Source organism: Thermobia domestica, chromosome 5 (assembly GCF_964235325.1).
Source record: "Thermobia domestica chromosome 5, izTheDome1.hap1.1, whole genome shotgun sequence".
Classification (NCBI taxonomy): domain Eukaryota; kingdom Metazoa; phylum Arthropoda; class Insecta; order Zygentoma; family Lepismatidae; genus Thermobia; species Thermobia domestica.
Genome location: NC_137458.1, coordinates 177,401,917 through 177,427,782, shown reverse-complemented (window position 1 = coordinate 177,427,782; position 25,866 = coordinate 177,401,917). Strand labels below are relative to the sequence as shown.

The following is a 25,866-nucleotide window of genomic DNA, read 5'->3' as shown; positions in this document are numbered from 1 at the left end:
AGTGACAAGTTAGTGACAAAGTTTTTCCATTGCGTAAAATTATTTAGTGGTTCATTGTTCGTCCCAAAAGTAAATGCCTTTTGTTTAAATAAATATTTTTTTTTGTTTATATGTTCAATAATGTGATTTTTTACTTTCTTAATACATATTTTCATTTGTTTCTCCTGAAAATTTGTACGTATCTGTAGGAAGTTATTTACACTTGTTAAGCTTTTATTACATAATATGTAACAGTATATTTATTAGCTAAGAACATAGAACAGACACAAAATAAACACGAAAAATATTTTTACATATTTTCATATTTTTAACATATTTCTTACATATTTCATTGATTTTTGTTACATATTTATGTACATATTTCGGTACTTTGTACTACATAAAAATCCGGGCCTTAGCCATTAACATTGATGAACAACAAGTTAGACAATGTTTGAGCACTTAGTCTATTTCTAATATCAGTCATCTGTAAATTCATAAGGGGAAATCCTCGTTCGCACTCTGTCGTGGAAATTGATAATACTTCTACCCGATTCGTGCAACTCCTCATCGACAATCTGCTTGTTAGACTTAAGTCTGATAACGATATTTCTTGGTCAGTTTTGAAATACTCAGCAAGAAGTATCATCTCTCTATCACCATACAACATCTTTTCCATATCGACCATATCAGTTGGCAATGTCGACTCATGGAGAACAGAAACTTCATCTACCATGCCTTCGATAGGGAATCTTGTGAATAAATTATCAATTAAAGCCTGATAAACTGATGATTTCTTATTTGTTTATAAATTTAATTTTTGTAATTACACATGAAGGTTTGATGCCATTACCAAGTCCCTTCCCCTCTCTAGAAAGTTAAAGGGAACGAGGCTCCTGGAAAGTGTTCTGAGGTGAATGGGAATTTCCCTCCTTCTTCCCCTTCAATTACCACACTGCTGTTTGCATTACGAGGAATTTCAATTAAATTATCATAGTATAATTATTTCCTTGTTGAATTATCGATACTTTTCAGTGGAAAAAAGGATGAAATTTGAAAGTTCCAAATCAAGGTAAGTAAACCAACGTAAAGGAAAAAAAGTGTAAAATTTTCCATATAATTATGCGTATAATCCAAACTTAAAATTTCCGTGTAATTAAGCTTACAGTACAAATTTTATGCCTATTTTTCTCAGAACTTTATGGGTTGATTGTCCTGTGCTGTAAGCGCTCCATATAATAAACATAAGCTTCAGCAATTATTATAGTGGAAAGCAATGGATATATGAAGCCAAGCACTGTTTTTTTGTTCCTGATTTATTTTCTTAAATAACATCGATCGTTTTCGATCATTTTTACAAACCAACTCACTACCAATTTTCCATATAAAGAAAGTGCCTCCCCCCATAAAGGAGAATTTTAAAAAAATGCTAGGACACATTCTGTTTATTTTCAATACACTGAATTTCAAATCCGTAAGTTTAACGGCGTGCGAGATACTTTTTTTTTTTCGCAAAAATTCGGATCCTCGCTACCCACTTAGGATATTAAGCATTATAATGAAAGCAATATAACTGTTGGATTAAGGCCTAATTACATACCAAAAGTAATTTTATTTGACTTTGCAATTTGACCGTGAGACCCGGGTTCGTTTCCCGGTGGGAGCTCATGTGGTTCGGATTCCACGTTAATCAGTAGGTCCACGTCCCATATAGTCTCGCTGCTGAAAGGGACGCTAAACTAAAATCAACTCAACTCAACTCAATTTGACCGTAATGATCAGGCACACAATTACATTCAATTTTTTATATAATAATTTATATATTACAGTTATTCAAAAATGTATTTTTTCAGTAGTTAGCTCCTCTAAAAACTCACAGGTCTCGAAAGCCAAGTAGTAGTATAAGTCCTATTGCTATTATTACAATTAAAAATATCAATATCCAAAAGTGTGTGTTCTTTTTTTCACTTGGTTAGATATACTCACCTCAGGTAAGTAAACAGAAACGAATGGAAAAGGAAGGGAAATGAAGGTCTTGAGAGTTAAACGAAGGCAAATTTACCAGTCTTCAGAAGATACTGTCTACAATGCAGTGAACAGAGTGGGTCGGTAGATCATACTGAGTCCGTGGGTCATGGTGGGTGGTGGGTTGCAGTGGGTCACGGCGGGTCACAGTGGGTCACATCCTGTTGACCCACGACCCACTGACCCACTCGGAAAACTTGAGCCACTTGACCCACTGACTCAACAACCCACTGTCCCACTCCATCTCCGTATTCTGCTTAAAATCACGAATTTGTGATAAATTTTTATAATGATTATTGCTCTACTTTGCTTCTATAACATTACAGCAATAGTTTTTGGTGGTTTTAACTATAACAAGTCGCAGTTACATTATTTTAAGCAGTGTTGACAACTTAACTAAACTGCTAAATATAGTCCAAATAACGTAGCTAAACTGCAAAATATTTTAAAATTACTCGTAATTTGTTTTATGGTGCAAGAATGTTTTGAAAAGTCGACATTTTTCATAGTCTTTGGGCTACTTATAACGTTAATGTCAAAGTTTCCGTTCCAACACGTCCGTGAACTTGGCCCCCCACTTTGAGCACTAACGATAAAATTAGTGTCAATCGTTAGTGCTTCTTAGTGCACCAACCCCTAACGTTAGTGCTTAATTAGTGTAGGAGCTACAAGTAAAAACATTTGAGAGCCAAGTTCACGCTGCCCCGCACTTCAAGCACTAACGAAGTAACTAGTGCCATTGGTTAGTGCATCGTTAGTTCTTCCTATTGCACCAACCCGTGACGTTAGTGCTTCATTAGTGTAGGCTCTAGAGCCAAAACAATGGTACACGCTGGCCCCCCCTCCTCAAGCAATAAGGAAAGAAATAGTGCCGTTCGTTAGTGCATCGTTAGTGCTTCTAGAAAATACTAAAAGTTTCGTTAGTGCTTCACTATTAGAGTAGATATAGCCAATTATAAGTCACGAAACTCCCATAAGAAATGATGGGGAATTTTTCATTGCGTCAAATTACCTCCAAATTCCAAAGCACTATTGACCTCTTCTAGTGCAATCGTTAGTGCATCGTTAGCGCTTCTTACTGCAAAAACCGCTAACGTTAGTGCTTCATTAGTGTAGGAGTTATAAAGAAAAACCATTTGGGGGGGCCAAGTTCACGCTGCCCCCCCACTTCAAGCATTAACGATAAAATTAGTACCATTCGTTAGTGCATCGTTAGTGCTTCTAGAAAACACTTATAGCTTCGTTAGTACTTAAATATTAGTGTGGTTATGACTAATTACATGTCACGAAACTCCCATAAGAAATGCATGGGGAATTTTTCATTGCGTCGAATTACCGCCGAATACAAAGGCACTAATGAATTCTTGTAGTGCAATCCTTAGTGCATCGTTAGTGCTTCTTAGTGCACCAACCCTAACATTAGTGCTTGATTAGTACAGGAACTACAAGTAAAAAACACTTTGGTCCTAGCGTGAACTTGCCCCCCCCACTTTGAGCACTAACGAAAACATTAGTGCCATTCGTTAGTATATCGTTAGTGCTTTCAGAAAATACTAATGGTTTCGTTAGTGCTTCACTATTAGTGTAGATATAGCCAATTGTAAGTCACGAAACTCCCATAAGAAATGCATGGGGAATTTTTCATTGCGTTAAATTACCGCCAAATTCGAAAGCACTAATGATCTCTTTTAGTGCAATCGTTAGTGCATCGTTAGTACTTCTTAGTGCACCAACCCTAACGTTAATGCTTCATTAGTGTAGGAACTACAAGTGAAAAACCCTTTGGGCCTAGCGTGAACTTGCCCCCCACTTTAAGTACTAACGAAAAGATTAATGCCATTCGTTAGTATATCGTTAGTGCTTCCAGAAAATACTAATAGTTTCGTTAGTGCTTCATTATTAGTGTAGATATAGGCAATTATAAGTCACGAAACTCCCATAAGAAAAACCTGGGGATTTTTTCATTAGGTCAAATTCTCACGAAATTCAAATGCAGTAGTTGTCCCTTCTCGTGGCATCGTTAGTGTTTCGTTATTGCTTGCTAGTGTACCAAGACCGAACATTAATGCTTCTCATCGTGAATGCTTTTATTGGCTAGCGTATAGTTAGTTTCCCCTAAGTTTTATTTTCTACTGTCCATACTGTTGATGCGCTAATGTTTGGAGTTCTGCAATAAGAGGTACTAACACTACACTATACTATAACCATTACACTATATGTGGTTATTAGTGCTTTCAAATATGTGGGAAATTTACAAAATGAAAAGTGCTGTGTCTAAATTTAGCCCCGCACGATTCTCAAGTGCTAGTAAAACATTTACATGTTTAGTGCTAAGTAATTTCACATTAGTGCACTAAACAGTAACAATAGCACTATCATACTTTAGTAGTTATTAATGAATAACTCGTTCGGGGCTAACTTTAGATTTTTCAACTTTGACACATTTTTTTAGTAATTGTGCCACAAAAGTGGGACCAACACCAGTGGGTAGTGCATTAATAGAGCCCTATTAAACACTGATTGCTGTCATAGTTTAGGAGTTACAAGTGAATAACACATTCCGTGCTAAATTTAAATTTATCGAAGTTTACAATAATTGTCTCACAGAGGTGGAATAATCGTCAAAGGTTAGTACAGCGTTAATACTCCAAAAAGCTCTAACGTTAGTGAAATTGTAGTTTGGGAATTATTAATGAGTAACTCGGACGAGACTGAATTTAAAAGTACCGAAAAACACTAATTTTCTCACAAAGGTAGGACAAACTTTAAAGGATAGTACATCCTTAAAGCTTCAAAAAGTAATAAGTACTAACGTTATTCCTATCATATTTTTGGACTTATTAATGAAAACTCAACCCGGTCTAACTTTAGGTTTTTCAACTTAAACAGTTTTACACTAATTGTAACAAAAAAGTAGGACAAACACAAGCGTTTACTGCATTGCTAGAGCTATAAAACATTAAGCATTCTCGTTAGTGCTTTCATGAATAGTCCAGATAGGATTGAATTTAAATTTTCGAACTTCACACTAATTGTCCCACAAAGGTAAGATAACCGCCGAAGGTTAGTGACTGTTAGTGCTTCATGAAACACTAATCACTTAACGTCAGTGCCGTCACAGTTTAGGAGTTTTACCAAATAACTCGAGCGGGGCTAACTTCAGGTTTTTCAATTTTTACACAATTATTGTAAAATTCGATAAATTTTAATTGAGTTCCGTCCGAGTTATTCACTGATAACTCCTAAACTATGATAGCACTATCGTCAATGCTTAGTATTTTTGAAGCACTAAAAAAGCACGTTCCTTTAGCGATTATCCTACCTTTGGATTGACAATTATTGTAAAATTCGACAAATTTGAATTTAGACTCGTACGTGTTATTCGTTAATAACACTTAAATTATAACACTAGCATTAGTGCTTATTCAGCGGAGGACTAAACGCTAGTTTGGTCCATTTCTGTCAGACAATTAGCGTAAAATTGTACAAAATTTAAAGATCTAAAGTAGCCTCCCCTCCGAGTTATTCATTTTTAACCCCTAAACTATGATAGCAGTAACATTAGTGCTTAGTGTCTTTCGGAGCACTAACGATGTACTAATCCTTGACGTTTATTCAACCTTTGTGGGACAATTATTGTAAAATTTGCTAAAATTAAATTTAACACAGAGTGAGTTATTCACTTATAACTCTTAAACTATAATCGCGCTAACACTAATGCTTCGTGTTTCGGGAAGCAATAAGGATGCACTTTTGACGTCTATCTCACCTTTGTAGGACAATAATTGTAGAATTAGAAAAATTTCAATTTAGTCTTGCAAATAATGTTCACTAATATAGAGTTGAATCAAAGCACTAACGTTAGAGTTTAGTGTACTAATGGGTACTAACGATGCACTAACCACGTCAAACGTTTTTTTAGTATTTGAGATGCGTGCGGGGCTAAATTTAAACACCACCAAATTTCCACCAAATTTAAAAGCACTAATAACCATATATTAGTATAATGGTTACTATTACGTTCGGGAATTTAACACAATGAAAAATACCCCATGTATTTCTTATGGGAGTTTCCTGACTTATAATTGGCTATATCTACACTAATAGTGAAGCACTAACAAAACTATTAATATTTTCTACAAGCACAAACGATGCACTATCGAATGGTAATAACCTCTTCGTTAGTGCTCAAACTGGGGGGCCAAGTTCACGTTAGGCCCAAAAGTTTTTTTTACTTGTAGTTCCTACACTAATGAAGAACTAACATTACTTAGGCTTGGTGGACTAAAAGCACTAACGATGCACTAAGGATTGCACTAAAAGAAATCATTAGTGCTTTTGAATTTGGCGGTAATTTAACGCAATATAAAATTCCCCATGCATTTCTTCTAGGCGTTTTGTGACTTACAATTGGCTATATCTACACTAATAATGAAGCACTAACAAAACTATTAGTATTTTCTAGAAGCACTAACGATATACTAACGAATGACACTAATCTTTTCGTTAGTGCTCAAAGTGGGGGGCCAAGTTCAGGCTAGGCTCAAAGTGTTTTTACTTGTAGTTCCTACACTAATGAAGCACTAATGTTAGGGTTGGTGCACTAATAAGCACTAACGATTGCACTACAAGAAGTCATTAGTGCTTTGGAATTTGGCGGTAATTTGACGCAATTAAAAATTCCCCATGCATTTCCTCTCGGAGTTTCTTGACTTACAATTGGCTATATCTACACTAATAGTGAAGGACAAACAAAACTATTAGTATTTTCTGAGAGCACTAACGATATACTAACGAATGGCACTAATCTTTCGTTGGTGCTCAAAGTGGGAGGCCAAGTTTACGCTAGGCTCAAAGGTTTTTTACTTGTAGTTCCTACACTAATGAAGCACTAACGCTGGGGTTGGTGCACTAAGAAGAACTAACGATGCACTAACGATTGCATTAAAAGAGATCATTCGTGCTCTCGAATTTGGCGGTAAATTAACGCAATGAAAAATTCCCCATGCATTTCTTATGGGAGTTTCGTGACTTACAATTGGCTATATCTACACTAATAATGAAGCACTAACGAAACCATTAGTATTTTCTGAAAGCACTAACGATATACTAACGAATGACACTAATCTTTTCGTTAGTACTCAAAGTGGGGGGCCAAGTTCACACTAGGACCAAAGTGTTTTTTACTTGTAGTTCCTGTACTAATCAAGCACTAATGTTAGGGTTGGTGCACTAAGAAGCACTAACGATGCACTAAGGATTGCACTACAAGAATTCATTAGTGCCTTTGTATTCGGCGGTAATTCGACGCAATGAAAATTTCCCCATGCATTTCTTATGGGAGTTTCGTGACATGTAATTAGTCATAACCACACTAATATTTAAGCACTAACGAAGCTATAAGTGTTTTCTAGAAGCACTAACGATGCACTAACGAATGGTACTAATTTTATCGTTAATGCTTGAAGTGGGGGGGCAGCGTGAACTTGGCCCCCCCAAATGTTTTTTCTTTATAACTCCTACACTAATGAAGCACTAACGTTAGCGGTTTTTGCAGTAAGAAGCGCTAACGATGCACTAACGATTGCACTAGAAGAGGTCAATAGTGCTTTGGAATTTGGAGGTAATTTGACGCAATGAAAAATTCCCCATCATTTCTTATGGGAGTTTCGTGACTTATAATTGGCTATATCTACTCTAATAGTGAAGCACTAACGAAACTTTTAGTATTTTCTAGAAGCACTAACGATGCACTAACGAACGGCACTATTCCTTTCCTTATTGCTTGAAGTGGGGGGCCAGCGTGTACCATTGTTTTGGCTCTAGAGCCTACACTAATGAAGCACTAACGTCACGGGTTGGTGCACTAGGAAGCACTAACGATGCACTAACCAATGGCACTAGTTATTTCGTTAGTGCTTGAAGTGGGAGGCAGCGTGAACTTGGCCCCCCAAATGTTTTTTGCTTGTAGCTCCTACACTAATTGAGCACTAACGTTAGGGGTTGGTGCACTAAGAAACACTAACGATGCACTAACGATTGACACTAATTTTATCGTTAGTGCTCAAAGTGGGGAGCCAAGTTCACGGACCTCGTTCCAACAATACATGTAAATGCAAATTGTAACTGAAATTAAACGTAACATGAAACTTCTCACAACTTCTCACATGAAACTTATCAGTATCACTAGTTGCTCCCTATGTCTTAGGTCTGGTATACACTTTAGATTAAGACCGTGCTTAATTAAAAGTTCTAATTACACCCTAATTACATTTCACTTGTTTTAGTTTGACCATCGACCGCCTCAAACTCGATCCCTACCATTTAGCTACACTGAAAAAGTCAAGTCCAGATATAAGGTGAAAATGAGGATAAAACGCTTTCTGTTGGGAACACCATGACAAGACGGTGGTGTCAATCATAATACTGGGTGCAACACTCTTATTTCATGCGGCGACGTACGTCAGTAATTGAGAGCACCAATTACTCCTGTGAAAACAGTAATCACCGCTCTCACTTACTGACGTACACTCATGTCCAAAATTATTGTCGTATGTCTATAAATATATTGTTGAAGAATATACTGTAATTTGATAACGAATTCGCCCGGTATTTCTTATGATGTTAGTAGGACTATGTACATAATCTGGAAAGACATGTATGTGGCAAATTTCATGTCAAAAGAGCAGTAAATAAGAACAATAAAAGGAAAAGAAAACTTTCTTGTCCATTTAGCAAGATTTTGTGTTACTGATTCTAATTTTCGTTTTTATGATTCTTTTCCCATGAAATTTACCACAAATATACATTTCCCGATTATACACATATCAGTATTAAAGGTACCCTGCAAAATCATTATCAAATTATATTCTTAAAAGAAGACAGTTATAGATATGCGACAATCATTTTGGACATAAGTGTACATCGCCTAGGAAATAAGGGTGTTTCACCCAGTACTATCATTGACACCACCGTCTTGTCATGGTGTTCCCAACAGAAAGCATTAGTGATGAGCAAATGCAAGACCAAGACCAAGACCCGGGTGGTCTTGGTCTTGGTCTTGGTCTTGCACATGCGGTCTTGGTCTTGGTCTTGCACTGGAACTCTCGGTCTTGGTCTTGGTCTTGGTCTTGCACACCTAGTCTTGGTCTTGGTCTTGGTCTTGCACACCCAGTCTTGGTCTTGCTTGCAAAAGTCTTGCAAGTTTTGCTTTTAAGAAATCTATGATTTTCATAAGGAAATTTTACTCTGTATATAAGGGATAATAAATCCTACATTCCGTCAATAGTGAGGGAAATACAATGTATGTTTCTAAATGTAATATATTTTACCTTCGTGTAAGTGTGATGATACTATACAACATAGGCGATGACCTTTACTTTTTTTTTTTTTTCAATGGGTGATCACGCTTCACTACTTATAAGATAAATCACAACATTTCGTAATATTTTTATATGTTTTAAGAGATCCAATACTCCACTGGTTCCCAAACGGGGAAGCTACCCCTAACAGTGAGACGCATGAAAGAAAACCAAGACGGCACAAATACCATAAATTGCAAAATTATTTTTACACTCTAAAGGCGCCAGATTGTTTTCTTTCCAACCACGATTAGCTCATCTTTGTATTGAGCAAACTCCCAATTAAATATTGAAATTTTGTTTTACTGATTCTAATATGTACTGTATGGGGCAGAAACAAGGACATTACGCAAAAACGATGAAACAATTAGACTTTCGAAATGTGGGCATGGAGAAAAAAAGGAGAGCATCAGCTGGGTTGAACGGAAAACGAATGCGAAGGTTTTAGAAATAGTAGCAGTAGGGGAGAAAAGAAGAATTTTAGATGTAATTAAGAGGAGGACATTGGCTGAGGAGGAACTGTATTATGAGGGACGTGGTAGAGGGAGGGGGCGAAGAAGATTATAGTTGAAGAAAGATATTAAGACAGAAAATTGCTACGTTAAGACGAAGAGACTAGCTGAGGACCACAGTCATCGAAGCTTCTCAGCTACAGCAGGTGACCTGCCAATAATGGCAGAATAGCTATTATTATGACGATGATGATATGTTTTGCAATATTGACCAAAAAAGAGAGAAAAAATTAAAATAACAATAATTAAACCTCTTAATATTTTAGAATATGAAATGAAATTAAATTTGTGAGTTTTACGTCCCACGATTATGCCGGCTAGGCTAAAGGAGACGGTGATGATGAAAAATGAATGAAAATGGTGGAAAGAAGAAAGTGGGAGAAAACGGGAGAACCCCGAGGAAACCCAGGCACACGGTGTTTGTCCACCACAAAGTTCACTTGGCGGGTGCTGAGATCGAACGCGGGACCCCAAAAACCAGAGCTGAACGCTCCACCACTGAGCCACCGCGGTCCATATATTTTAGAATAATTTGAGTGAAAACTGAAAACGACTCAACTGTCTATGTCTTTTGTGTAAACTCAATGTATATAAATACTTTTCACCTACATTAGAAATACATAATAACGGCATCAAACTTCAAGTTATTTGAAATAAGTACGAAATCACTCTCAGTTGTGAATATAGATTATTTATTGTTGTATAATGTTATATCGTTGAATCCTAGATATGCCGTATACCTAAGGGGGCTATAAGTTATATTGATAAACAATTATTCAACGTATAAGCATCCACCTATGAAATCAAACTTGCGGTCACATGCGCTAAGTTTTTGTCAATGTCATGAAAATGTTATTTCAATATTAATTTTATAAGTACACATTAAAAATTTCCAACGGATGCTTGAACCTCAGAGCCAAGGCCATACTCATGTAGTCGGCACCTATGGTGTACGGAATTGCCGATGTTCAATACTACATTTCTTTAGTTTTGGAAGAAGAACACCACTAATATGTTTTGAAATGAAATGAAATATCTACTTTAACGTCCCACGATTATTACACTGAGGCTAAGGGAAACAGTGATGATGAGAAATGGTGGAATGAAGAAAGTACGAGGAAACGGGAAAACCCACGCACAGGGTGTTTGTTCACCAAAGAAGCTCACATAGCGCAAGCTGCGATCGAACCAGGGCCCCATGTACCTGAGGTGAACGCTCTGTCACTGAGCTACCGTGTCCATAACATGCTCTAGTTTATTTTTGCTTATCCACTTCTTATGGACACAACTATTCTTCGTATGATTTCACAAAATCCAATCATGGGCCGTCGTGAATGATCAAATGATGACCAAAGTAAATCAGACACTGAAGTTGTTATAGCTTGTAACAATTCATAGAATTATGCTGTCAGTCGTCTCGTGAACAACCGATTCAAAAAACGACATACTGTAGCTATATGTTACAGGAGCAGATCGACTCACATGGATTGCATAAACTACTGGGAATACATTCACTCCGGCTGTATTTTTACTGGAGCTAAGAAGTTCACGTGAAAGATATAATGATTTTTCCCCTTCCTTTTTACATTCTATAAAAAATCAAGTAGTGTCTATACTTGTGCAAGACTCTTGCGCAAGAGTCTTGGTCTTGGTCTTGGTCTTGGTCTTGCACCCCTTGGTCTTGGTCTTGGTCTTGCATCGGGATTCCTGGTCTTGGTCTTGGTCTTGGTCTTGCATGCAAGACTCTTGCAAAAACTGCAAGACCAAGACTCTTGCGCTCATCACTAGAAAGCATATTATCCTCATTTTCTCCATATATCTGGACATGGCTTTTTTCAGTGTATATGCAATTATTCCAAGACTTACAGTTAATAATACGCATTGTGTTGATTTTTGAGTTGGTTTGTTTTAGTTTAACGTTCCACGGTTATGCTAGGGCGGCTAAAGGAGACGTGAGCTACTGATTATAGTGCAACCATGCAAATTGTATCGAACTTGGACCATGCAAATTGTAATCAAGCGTGCTGCTGACGGCTCTGCTGTAGTCTGCTTACGTCTCTGCGTGACATCATTGAAATTCTATGGTTAATCGGAGCAAAAAATAAATAAAATAAATAATTTTTAAAACTTTTTTTATACTTCACATAAACTACTGCGAAGAGTAGTACGAAGTGTAAAACAAGATATTTCCAAAAGGAAACAAATTATTGTTTTGCCCTACTTAGATGAGTAACAATAACTGTGAGTCCCCAAAGCTGATTTCGTCACCACCGAGGGGCGACATTTTTCCTAGCGTACAAAGAGATAGATCTGCAGTATCCATGACAATTTGTTTAAATTATAGCACTAAATTCTTCAATTTCTTAGGTATTATCCTTTCTTTAGTTCTCAGAGTAGAAATTTTGTAAGCCTGACTGGGGTTTTCGACGCCCTTATGGGTGAGGACCCCAGGATACTGTCCCAGTTGCTCCTGCCTAGTTATGGCTCTGGATATATGCTTACGTAATGCATTACGACCTTATGGACTTGTATAAAAAACAGAATGTACTTAAACTGACACGCGAACTATGCGAAATATCAGACTTTGAATCTAACTTGCTTGGTGATCCAAGCCAAGACTACACATAGCAAAGGTGAGTGCCTTAGCTCCCACCACAAGGTTCAAGAAGGTCGTGCTATAAAGTTTCAATTAAACACGGAGATGTGAAACGGTAATGAAGCATTTGATCAATTTGAAACAAAATATATTGTATAATAATTTATCCTATTTGTTAAGATAATGAACATTATATTCTGTTTTCAAAATGACAGTCAAAGCAGAATGTATTGGATAATAAATGAGAAATTGTAAAATTTCAATTTCGGTCCGATTTAATACATTCGTGCTGCTATGTGTTGCGTTATCCGTTAGGAGGTATTGATCAATTCTGATTCAAAGGAAGGAAATAAACTACTGTATTGTACTGGAGTTAATTTAATAGAGTTTAATTGTATAGGCAGTACTGAGGCTATATCAAACAAAGTCTATTGCTAAAATGTGAAATATGGGTTACTATTAGCGTTTTATCCCAAATATGATACACCCACTGATGATTGAACCTGGAACACATGCATGGAAATCATTAGCGCTAGCAAATTAGCTATGAAGAGGTACACCATACCATAATTGTCAAGAATGAAGGCATAAAATAAGAAGTGGAAACGACAGACTGTACGATAATAATACTTTCACAATTTTAATTTCACACTATTTATTTCGAGACTTTCGAGACGAGACTGAGATTTGTTCCTCGACACCGAGACCGAGATCGAGACAAGCATCTGTTGGCCGAGACGAGACCGAGACGGCGATTTTTGACTCGAGACGAGACCGAGACTGTACAAAGTCTCGTCTCGTCTCGTCTAGTCTCGAAACCATCCCTAATGCAATTACCTTCTTTGGGGAGAACACTAAGAAGTAATTATGGAAACCTTATAGAACTCAATAGTGTACAACCAAGAATACGCATATTTGAAAACATTCTTCTGCTTCCTTCAATAATATGTGACTCATCCCACTCGTATTTTGCGCATTACATTGAAAGAAAACGGGTCTTTGTTTCTAAACAGTTTGAGATTTCAAGAAACAATAATAAATTTTGCTCCGCATAAGGCGAGTTAAATTTCTTTCTTTCTGTTTCTCTGAAAACGATAATGTTACAGTGGATCATATAAAAACATCTGGATTTTTTTCTAAAGTTCTTCGGCCAGTAACTCAGTAACTAGTATTCAAAATAAACATAATAACATGACGAGAAAAATGTTTAAAATTATGAATCTTTATAAAAAAAATATTATGATTTGTTTGTTACATCTATCTGTTGTGCATTGGGTCCTTGGATTTTGTAGTACACAAACACCTTTGAGTTCTCTTGTTTCCTCACTATCGTTCTCATTATCCATCGTCTTTTAGCTTTGGTGCATAATCATGAGACATTAAACTAAACCGAAATGTTTCTCTTTTTAAATTAGACAGCGGCAAAAAAATATTTTAAGCTAAATTTCATTGCAATTCTGCCTTTTGTGAGGAAAGCATATTCGAATATTTAAAATTCAAGAATACTCCGGATGTTTTCCTTGTTTACATAAATGTTTTGAATTCTAAATTAATAGTATGCAACTACAGAAAGAAAGTAGGATTCTTATAAACGACTTTTTATTAGAATTTCAGTAGGTATATATATATATATATATATATATATATATATATATACTAGGTGAAGCATTTAAAACTGTTTTTGGGAATATCTGGAAAACGAAAAATCGGATTTTGAAAAAGTTGTAACAAAAGTTGTTCGTCTCGGAGGCGGACATCCACTGATACCACATTCAACCCCCTACCCCCACCGTCCGGGGGCAGGATGGTGGTTAACTTTGAAATTTTAAATAGTAACTCCGATTTTATTCCCGATTCCGATTGTCCATGTAAAAACACATAACTTTTGTATTAAAAAATTCTTTTAATTCCGTGATAGATGGCGGCGTAATCGACAAAATCAAAATGGCTTACAAACAGTTGAAAAATGAGGCATTCAATAGTGTTTTAGGGAATATCTGGAAAACTACAAATCGTTTTTTGGAAAAGTTGTTAATCACGAAGGGGAACATCCAATGATACCACACTCGACCCTCTACCACACTCGACCCGGGGCGGGAGCGGGTTAATTTTGGAATCGTAAACAGGAATCCCCTTTTGTTATTGCATATTCTGATTCTCCGTGAAAAAATACATAACTTTTGTATTGAACATTTTTTTCGTTACCTGATAGATGGCGCTGTAATCGACAAAAATTCATATGGCACTTGAAAAATGAGACATTTAAAACTGTTTTTGGGAATATCTGGAAAACTACAAACCGGATTTTGAAAAGATTGTAACAAAAGTTGTTGGTCTCGAAGGGAGACATCCAATGATACCACACTCGATCCTCTACCCCCACCCCCGGGGGCGGGAGAAAGGTGAACTTTGAAATCTTAAATAGGAACCCCCATTTGTTATTGCATATTCTGATTTTCCGCGAAGAAATACGTAACTTTTGTATTGAACCTTTTTTCGTTGCGTGATAGATGGAGCTGTAATCGACAAAAATCAAAATAGGCAAAATAAAGATGGGTTACAAACAGTTGGCAAAATTAAAGTAAGTTACAAACAGTTGAAAAATAATATCTCAAGAAATACACATCTGATTAGAAAAGTTAATACTTGTTATATCTTCGCAAATGCTACCAAATTACACAACAGTTGATTCCCCCCCCCCCACACTACCATCTCATATTCAGTTCTTCTTTCAGAAAAAAATGTTCCGGGGGCACTCTTAGTATTCCGAGAGGCACTGCTGGTACTATTCTATTTATTTTTATATTATAGACGTATTATTTTGGTCTCCTCCGGGGAGCACTCTCAGAGCTTCGGGGTTGGGCGGTGCCCCCCCCCCCAAAGAATGCCTGGAAGAAACACTGCTCATATTAGAAGGGCACTCTATAATCTGTAATGAGAAACCGGTGTTTTATATCAAAAACACTTGATTCTCCAGGATTCTCCAGAACTTAATACATTACTTTGTCCACATTGTTAGCGTAATTTCTGTCACAGATGACACTTAAAGAGACAGCACCAACATTCAAGGTTTGATTTCATCAATGTATTAAAATCAAGTTTTAGCGTTTCTCAGGAACAACGACGTTGACGTAGTAATAATTTGTTCCCTTCGGGATGAGTTCCCTTGCTTCTCACCATCCGGAGCAGGACGTTTGTGCGCAAGGCCGTTTCGGCGAGAGATGTTTGGGCGCAAAGCCGTATATCTAAATACGTTAATCTACTTAAATAGGTTATAATTATAATGTATTTCATAACGAGAACCCGGATGTTTTTGCATAAGTTTTGAAAATAGGTACTAATATCACAAATATTCTGTCATAAAAAATAACTGCACAACTTAATAAATTCAGAAAGATGAAATCTGACATCAATTTTCTTTAAATAATATTCAAAAACTAAATTTTCGTTACGTTATTACAGTATGTGCTATGGTAAACAGTCACTGAAAGTCTCAATTGTATTAAATGCTTAGGCCTATTTTTGTTCCAGTAAATTTTTGTATATGCCTAATGCAGGAGGAAAATAAATCTTATGTTACATTTACCATGACATTATCATTACATGACGGAATTATGGGCCAAACGCAGCAAGTATTCTACAATATCAACGGTTTCAAAATTTCTGTACAACAGTACGAATTTTTCATCTGCCCGTATATATTTACTTCTTTCCATGGGAGGGTTTCTTTTCGAAATATTGCCTCGTACACTAAGTTCTGCTTTTTTTCTGTCCTTCGAAGTGCATCGATCAATATTGTTCCGTCAAGTCGATCAATATTGTTCCTTTATTTTAGATATATTATAAGAGACAGAAGTTTGTTTTGGAGTGTCTCAGGCTGCCTACAGTAAATTTTATTTGGACCACTCCTCCTATTTCATTGAATAGTTAGTGCCTATTTTTATGAAATCTGAAATAACTTCCTGTTAATACAATAGAGTCTCAGCTATCCGGCCTAATGGACAGATCGAATAACAAAAAAGCATTCAATAAATACTCACTTCCTGAACCACCCACCCATAGCACTAAAAATGCCATTTATATTCCAAAAACAGCTCTTACTCATTCTTTCTGACCTCTTGGTACAGACCAGTACTTAATAAACATTTCCTAAGTTTTGTAACATTCGTCTTAATAATTTATTATAAAAAATGAAAATGCAAAAATGAAAATATGTGCAGTATTGTACACATTTTAAATCACACTTTTAAAATAACTAAACGTTTAAAAAGCGTTTTTCTTTTTACACAAATTACATGTCCTTATTACATATGTATTAATTTATTAAAAAGAAATATTCTTCCAAAATTAAATCGCATAGTACGGAGCAGGCCGGTAGCCAGCCCAGAAACGTAGGGCAGCGCGGCTGAAGGTAAGGGGACCCGATCTAACCATATTATAGTTCATTTGCAAGCCTACCGTGAAAATTTTAGGGAGGGGGCAGGAAAATTTTACGGCCCCCCTAGATCGGATACTAGAGATCCGAATAATCGAGAATCTTATTATTATTATTATTATTATTATTATTATTATTATTATTATTATTATTATTATTATTATTATTATTATTATTATTATTTTGTTTTACTGGTGCAGATAAGTTGTGCATGACGTGTAGGAACTTTGCTGTGTTCAAGATGTTATTTTTAGTTTTTGCAAAATTGTTGTGGAAGTTTTTTGAGATTTCCAGTGCCTATTTTCATATTTTAGTGCCTAAACATCCGGATTCTAGTTATGAAATACAGTATATGTAGATAGGAAACCTATTTGTATAAAAGGTTTCGCGTTCAAACATTTCGCGCCCAAATGTCTCGCACCCAAGCGGCCCCACTTAAACGTCTCGCGCCAAATGTCATGGACACTCATCATCGAGGTGCTTGTTTCAAGGCGAGTCCCCTTGCCTCTCACCATCGTGGTGCTTGTTTTAGGAGAGTCTCCTTGCTTCTCACACATCTCCATTGTTTACTGAAACAAATGTTCGAAATGATGCCCGTTTTCTGCAACATCCATTGCAAGTGTTACATGTACAGCGAGAGTCTGACCATGGATTGCGACGCAGGATCGCAGTCCTTGCTTCATAAACGGTAATTTGAATGATAAAGAATGTCTCGCAGAAAATAGGCACCATTTCGAACATTTCCTTATCACTTGTCAACGGCGTTTGGGGATGGGCACGAACAAGTTCGAGCTAGTTTTCGGTGAAGCTCGACTCGACTAGAAATAGATTTCTTTGAACTCGACTTGAAACAGACATATTTGAGCTTGATTAGTAAAATTCCCTCCAATTCGACTCGAATTCGAGTCGAGTCGAGTCGACCCAAAACGAGCCAAATCCTGTGTGTAGTTTCAAGCACTCTCTTCAAGTATCCTAATAATAGACAATATAATTATTATCAATGATACTACTGCATACTATTATTATTATTTATTATTACAACACCGTATATAAATATGAAAGATAGGCGGTTTGTATCTCAATAGTAGAAACTAGATCTCTGCCGACCTCGGTAGTGGTGAAGGTGGAATGCGCATTTGAATGAAATTGTAGTTATATTTTCTTCTACATCTGTCTACCTATCTATCTATCTATCTATCTATCTATCTATCTATCTATCTATCTATCTATCTATCTATCTATCTATCTATCTATCTATCTATCTATCTATCTATCTATCTATCTATCTAAGTATCTGTATGACTATTTCTGAAGAGAGTACGGGGAAGTAATGCCCCCATTTCTAGCAAATAAGGTACCATTCGATAATCTAGACTTAGGAAAAACAACATACTGTGCACCAAATTTAATTAATTATGAAGTTTTATCCTTAAAGGGACAGAGTACACATATATTGCAAAAAATGTTGAAAATTCAAAACATTAATACTATATTTATGAATTATCAGGGATCATCTTACTCGGAGCAATGATAAGTGCAGGGATGCAAATAAGCACTCGCCCACTCGCCTGGGCGAGTGGTTTATCGGTGCTGGCGAGTATTTAATGTCATACCGAAGGTAAGTAAATTATCTATTGTGGAATGTGGGCTAGTAGCTTTATCCTTGGACTAGTAAGATTTTGTTGCTTATTTGCATCCCTGGATTAGTGTATATCAGCATCATTTACACAATACGAAATATCAGAACTAAAATTAGAAGTAAAAAACAAATACTATACAACATAGTTTTGTAAATGAACTCCATACATCTTTTCTTCATTTCGGAGAAAATGTTAATATCTCTTTCTTTGAATTCACATCCTACAAAGCTTCCACATTACAAATACCCTTAATTCAGAAAGTCTTTTATTTGTCATACTATTCCTTAAGTAGGTTTTCACTTTTTCAGAGCACTCATTGAACGTTCACAACAAACTGAAGTTAATGGAATGCACAACACTATATTTAGGAACTTTGTTGTTTTGTGATTCACGCTTTGAAGTTCATTACTGAGAATATATTTCAGCAATTGAGGAAGGGAACTGTTTTAGTTACTATCGGAATATAATTTGATAAGTTCATTCTTAAACTGATCTGAGCTAAAAGTATGAGGAAAGTTGGATATCAAGTCATTCAGTTTGTTCTGTGGAAAAATTTATTGATAGATACAAAATTTTGTATAATTTATTCTACAAAGACCAGATTTTTGTATTTTTCAAATCTATCTTTCATATGCAAAATTATTCAGCCAAGAATGTTAAATAAAACTCTCCTTTGATTTTGAGATAAAAAAAATTGTTTCGAACAGAGCAGAAATTTCATTTTCAATTTGTTGTTCGGTAATATTAAATCTTAAGAATTATTTGTCATTTACTGTTTCTAAAATTTCATTTACGCAGAAATTTACTTCTGATTTAGTTTTTTTTCTCTGAAGAACACTAAACAGATGATCAGTATATATAAAGATCTTTCCATATAGAGAAGTAAGAATAAACATTCTGGATTTTTAAAATATAGATTAACCCAATTGCAGATTGAATTGACTAAGAATCTCGGCTGTCAGCTTTTATAATGTGCTCCTTTGTATTGCAAAGCTCACTGTAGTGCATTTGGTTGTGTATACTACTCGTGAACGATAATTCCACTATGTAGGTGATGGATGAGGTAATTGGAAATCTTGCTCTTGCAGAAGCCCTATGCGGCAAGTTGATCGAAAGAAAAAAAAAATAAAAAGCTGTTAAATTACAAATGAACGTTTTCGCTTCATTTTCTAAAATCTTCATTTGTAATTTACACAATGAAGATTTGTTTTTATCACGTAAATAATAACTAAATTAAGTTGGTGACCATACCTAAAACGGTTAAAGGGTAAGATTTTTGAATAATTGTCCCCCTCCCCCTGTATGACCTGACATTACACTGGTGTAGTCATATGATTGACAGACAAGTTTTGACCTCGAAATGTTTCAATCTCTTAATTACAGAAGCTAATCCATTAGCTGTTTCATTTGCAGAAACATCATAAAACCCTAAAAATCTTTTCTCAACTTGTCATTTAGACAATAGAGAGAAATTATGCTCATTCGAAACTTAACAGACGTGTCAGTTGTTTCGTCTGCCTGAATAGATTTAAACTGTATTTTTTTCAATTTTATTTCTTACGTGTTCCTGAATTCCAGTTATTACTGCTTGAATGAAGTCATTCTGAATGTCACCAGAAGTCCACTTGAACATGTTTTCAGTAGGGATGGCCAAATTTTCCAGAATCGGAAATTTCACTTTCGGGATTTTGGAAAAATGCCGAAAAGACGTTGCATGTTTCTCTGCTTTGTTCTCGATGACGTAGATGCTGGCTTTATCATCTGAGCATAGGATTTGAATATTAGTCTTCCCCCCACAAAGAAGACTAAGGGAGATGGTGAAATATTCCTGCACACCCCAATTCCAGGAATATTTTACCTTGATCTATCGGAAAAGCATGATTCTACTGACCAAAGAAGAAATTCGAATACAATCTTCCGTGACGCCACTCCCCTAAAACGCCACATTTAGTGAGTATGTTTTAAACTCTATTTTGTCAGTACTGTTTATGGTTTGCAACGGAACGAAGTATTCAAGCAAAATATACCTGTTATGAAAGTGAATAGAATTGACCTAAGAATTAGTTTTTTTTTTCTGAGTGCAAGAAAAAAATGTTGAGATTAATTATGTTAGTACTAGATAAATGAAAACGAGAGACGCAGGCGATAGTTTAAGATCAGTAATTAAGTCTATAGTTATGTTAGTATTATGTGATTGAAAACGAGAGACACAGGCGGTAGTTTTAGATAAATAATTAAGTCTACTGTGAGCAGTAAAATACAGCGATTGTGTATAAGAAAACATGTATACTAGCAAATAAACACAATGCTAAAATCAAACCAAAATCATTACAGAAAATTTAAAGTAATTCGATATTGTTTCTAGGACACAGAGGAAAATAAACATATATATTTAACATGTCAATAATACTTTGTGTTTGGAGCTATGTGCCATACTTCGAAAGAAAGGAATAAAATTATAAATTCGAATAATGTACCGTAAGTCAAAAAAAAAAAAAAAAAAATATTAAAGAAATAAAGATCAAAGTAAATAGTATCAAATCAAAACTAAAGGAACAGTGAATTCTTAAATCAAACTAAAATACTGAAAATATACGAAGGGTTGCAATCTCTTATTGCCACAATTGACAATATTTTATTAATGAAACAACTGACTTACAATGGTAGTATAGTGGATTTTTTTGTAACAATATAAATTAGTCAACTGTAAATATTGAAGAGTATTGAGTTCATAACCAGACATAGTATGTTATCTTAACTGCATAACATATAACTATAATTTACTCAATGCTAAGCCAATTATGACATAAATAAGCTAAATATTTAAGTATTAAAATTTTGCTTGTCACTTTCCGAGACTTCTTAACATCATGTTACATGCAAAATACACAGTTAAAGTACCTTATTGCATTTTCGCTTGGTTTTGACAAGACAATGGTCTTTCTTGCGGTATTTATAATTTCGTATAGACCATTCCATTGCGATGCTGCAGGATCCAGAATGATTTTTTTTTTTTTTTGCAAACTTGGTCATTTTATATGGACTATTGTCCTTGTTTGCCTTAATTATTTTTCCCTTTTACTTTGCCAAAAGCCAATATAAAAATTTACAAAATCTTATGAAAGTCCTAATTACATTTTCTGACAAAATATTGTTATCTAATGATGTAAAAATAAGTTGTTTTTTTTAACTTTAATTTACCTTGAGGTTTGCTTTCGTCTTTTCTGTGATTTTATCCAAATGTTAATTACTATTGAAAAACATTGTTATTTGACTACAGGTGATTCTTGACTATTTTGCTTTTGCTTCCAACGATTTCTTGATTACAAATACTGTCCTTGTGATTTTTAAAAATAATGTTATGCATGTATCTAGCAGTTAAGATATTACAAAAAACTTTGTTCCATTTTCACCTACCAAATTGCCATTTTTATGAATAAAAATGATGATTTTTTAAATTCTTAGTTCATGGTTTCATTACAATATTCTGTTGGCTCAAACTAAATGTGGTCTCTATATTTTTCGTTTTATTTTTTTTTTCCCTCAAAGGACAACGTTGAGAAATTGTTACCCAGGAAACAAGCTATAGAATTAAAATCTTGTTTGTCAAAATCCAATTTCATGACTAGACGCGTAAACACTACCACGACGTAGAGCTCATCCGTGGCTAAGCGGTTAGCGTACGCGCCTTTGGCGTGGGAGGCCCGGGTTCGATTCCCGGCGGGAGCTCATGTGGTTCGGATTCCACGTTAATCAGTATGTCCACGTCTCATATAGCCTCGCTGCTGAACGGGACATTAAACTCAACTCAACTCAACAACTACCACCACGTAACAGAATAATTTACAAACACACACACAGAGGTTGAAAATCCAGCCGCTATCAACTCGCTTGAACTTCACACTTGTCACTCTCGCAAAATACACAAAAGTGGTACAATTGACAAAACTTAAAATCTTAACTTTTCGCTAGGGGACCTTTTTTCCCTGATGTTGAAAACACATAGCGACAAAACATATAAACTAATGTTCTTCAAGAGTACGTTATAACAATTTAAATTTTTATAGAGGGAACTCGAAAGGTGATTTAAAATAAAAGCAAATAAAAAGAAATAGCAGTCTGTTTCTGACACAAATCTAGCTTAAAATAAACGAGATACGCAACCCTATAAAAGACAGAAAAATAAACGTCTTTTCACAGGTGCTAATACACAGCGAGTCTTTGGACTTAATTTCTCACGTGGCTGTTACTCCTAAGCTTCTATAGGTTTTTGCAAGGGAAATGGAACGAGCAGCGAGATAATGTTAAATTGGGAGGGTTTTGCTAGACGCTGTGCGCTCTGTCTTTGATATAGAAGCATGTCCTAGAAAAGTATCTAGTTTTATCCCAGAAAACAAATAAATAAATTATAGGAAATTTTGAGTTCAGACTCTTTACATTGCAAAATTTTAAGTTAGTAATTTAGACTTAATACAAATAAAGTTCTAAAGGGTAGACGCTGTCATCCCTGTCTCTCATCCAGCCTCGCAACTGGGAGAAGTCACGATTCCAAACAGTTCTAATTATAATTATTCAATTTTTTATGGGATGCAGTAAATGAGAGAAGGTGGAATGCGACAATGGATGTAGCAAAATATGAAAAGGAAAAAGCTTGTTACTGTATTTTAACTTTTGTTATATGTTGATTTTAAATGACGTGTCGACGCTAATGAATAGTTAAATGCGCCGCTTTCCTCTAATCTGTCTGCAGCCTGGAGAATAACCTGCTAGCAAAGAGACTGTACAGGTTTAAGCAATTTATCTTCCTTTAGAAACATTCAGTGAGAGGGAAACGGCTCACATGTGTAATAGTCATGCTGTAGAAAAACTGTAAGTGTGTTCTAGATTTATGTTTTTATTCTTTTGTATTTTATTTCTCAAGTATACCATTGGCGCAGTAAATATTTATATGGAGTTGTGAGGAAAAGGTGATACAGGAAATTATAAACAATCATGTTCTAAGATAGTATAATCAAAGAGTTGATTAATCAATTCTGTACATAAAGTTTAACAATTTACTGCTAAATACATTATTATTATTATTATTATTATTATTATTATTATTATTATTATTATTATTATTATTATTATTATTATTATTATTATTATTATTATTATTATTATTATTCAATTTTGCCTTCAAATAATGCTGCATAGAGTTGTATTGGAGATGATAAATATCAATTTGAAAGAGAACGAGACAGGAACAAATTTATACACTTCTGACATTTTACACCACTTCTGACATAACTTCGAAACGAGAGCTAATCTTGCATTTTCATTAACATTTTCGTTATCAGCATACCCGAAAACATAAAGACAGCTATTTTCATGCCAGTTACAGAAAAAAGTAAAATTTTGTTGGCTAGTGTAATTATTCGCTAATTTCACTAATTGTCTTTCTCTTGCAGAAAAAGAACCAATATGGTGCTTGTACAGATTTGGAAGGTAAAATAAGCACGAAACAAAAGGAGTTAATTCTAAGGAAACATAATGAACTGCGGAATAAAGTAGCGAAAGGTGAACAAAGTGGTCAACCTCCAGCTGCAAATATGCATGTCTTGGTAAGAAAAATTTGGATATAATGTAATTTATAATTTCCATATGAAAATCGAGAAAATATCAAACTATGACCATCTCTAAAGAAAGATCCAAAATTTAGGCTTATTTCTCTAAATTTTCATAAAACGAATTTCTTTAGAATTTCAGGGTCAAGTTTTTGATACAATACGTAGCAATTTATTTTGGTTAGAACATAACATGTGCTTAAAATTCCACGAAGATAGCATACATATGCCACAGACAGTTAGCTCATCTTTGTTACTCTTAAACATTTTATCAAGTCTAGGCCAGCGTAAATTTTCTGATAAATCAGATATAGAAGACAATTCAGTACATATCATCCGTCTATACATATTGAGTAGATGACATAGAAATAAGCATATGTTTTGGTCAACCACGACGAAAACGTAGACTAAAAGAAAAGGTGAAAATATTCAGAAAGGTTGTGGCGTATTATCGCAAGCAATGACAGGCAGCAACGAATTATAACGCAAAAACCGTCTTTGCAGACTCTCGGTCCAAGTACTGAGGAATGATTAAAAGCCCAGCTAAATACATATCTACGAGAAAATAACAAATTGAGAAGTATAAATTCAGATCAGCTACTGGATGCAAGGACATTCTTGAAGTTTGTCTTCATCAATTTTCAGTATAGATTCCTCCATGTGTCCTTGATGTTTCTCCGAGGATTAGACATAGAAACAGTATTAGATTTAACGTGCATCTTACTCCTATATACCGAAACTGGAATTTAACTCTTTCAGTATTGAGCGATATTTTGAATATAGATTTCAGATTCCTTCTAATATAAAATATACTGTATGAACTGCTTGGATCCCAAATGATCTAATTGCAAAATTGAAAATTTCTGGTAGAGAATGTCGAACGTATGACTTCCTTTACGCTAATAAGTTACAAACAGCTTACGCCATGGTTTCTTGAATTCGATATATATATATATATATATATATATACTAAAAGCAGCCACTAATTTAATATTTTAACTCATTGTATTCTTTAATATTTTTAGGAATAAGGGCGGCGACTTATAAATTATTTGAATGCTTAATCAAGAAATAAGAAACATAGAGAAACAGGAAACACAGAGATAAAAAAACATTATATACACATATTTGATTTAGAACTATAACATTATGATGACACTAATAACATGTTGATACCATGGATCAGATTAAGCAAAAAAAAAAAAAAAAAAAAAAAACTGGTTTTTCTCAGACAACACACTTGGACATAACATCATTTGCGAAACACAAAGAATGTACAATGGAACATTCTTCGTTACTAAAACATAACTAATTCATAGGAAACATAACATAACATAACATAAACATAACTAATTCATAGAAAACTGTAATGGATTCGCAGCAGAATATTCATTATGACTAAAACAACACGTTTGACAATTCTCTATATAAATATACAATCAGTGATATTACACATAGATATATTTTCACACTCCTTCAAGAACTAGAACTGAATATTTTAGTGATAAATGAAATCTTTGTGATACCTAAATAACAAGTGAATACTTCTCTCTACACCGGCAGCAATTCCAGAATTCTACAAGAGGGAAGTTACATCAGGAGTTGCTGGTAAACCATCTTTGCTTCCTCCCTGACTTTGTGGTTTCTAGTGATTTTTCATTGCTTCTCCAAAGTAACAAACGCTTTAAAATTATACTTGTCAATAAAAGTTG

General features: G+C 35.0%; 1 protein-coding gene across 2 annotated transcripts in view; it reads left to right on the top strand.

Annotated features, from left to right (window-relative positions):
• The window catches only part of LOC145686300 (venom allergen 5-like), a 227,803-nt gene that overhangs the window by 38,061 nt on the left and 163,876 nt on the right, over positions 1–25,866 (top strand). For both annotated transcript variants that reach the window (XM_081759444.1, XM_081759445.1), the window contains exon 3: positions 23,999–24,151. In XM_081759444.1, the coding sequence (XP_081615570.1) occupies positions 23,999–24,151 (153 nt within the window). The remainder of the gene's footprint in view (positions 1–23,998; positions 24,152–25,866) is intronic.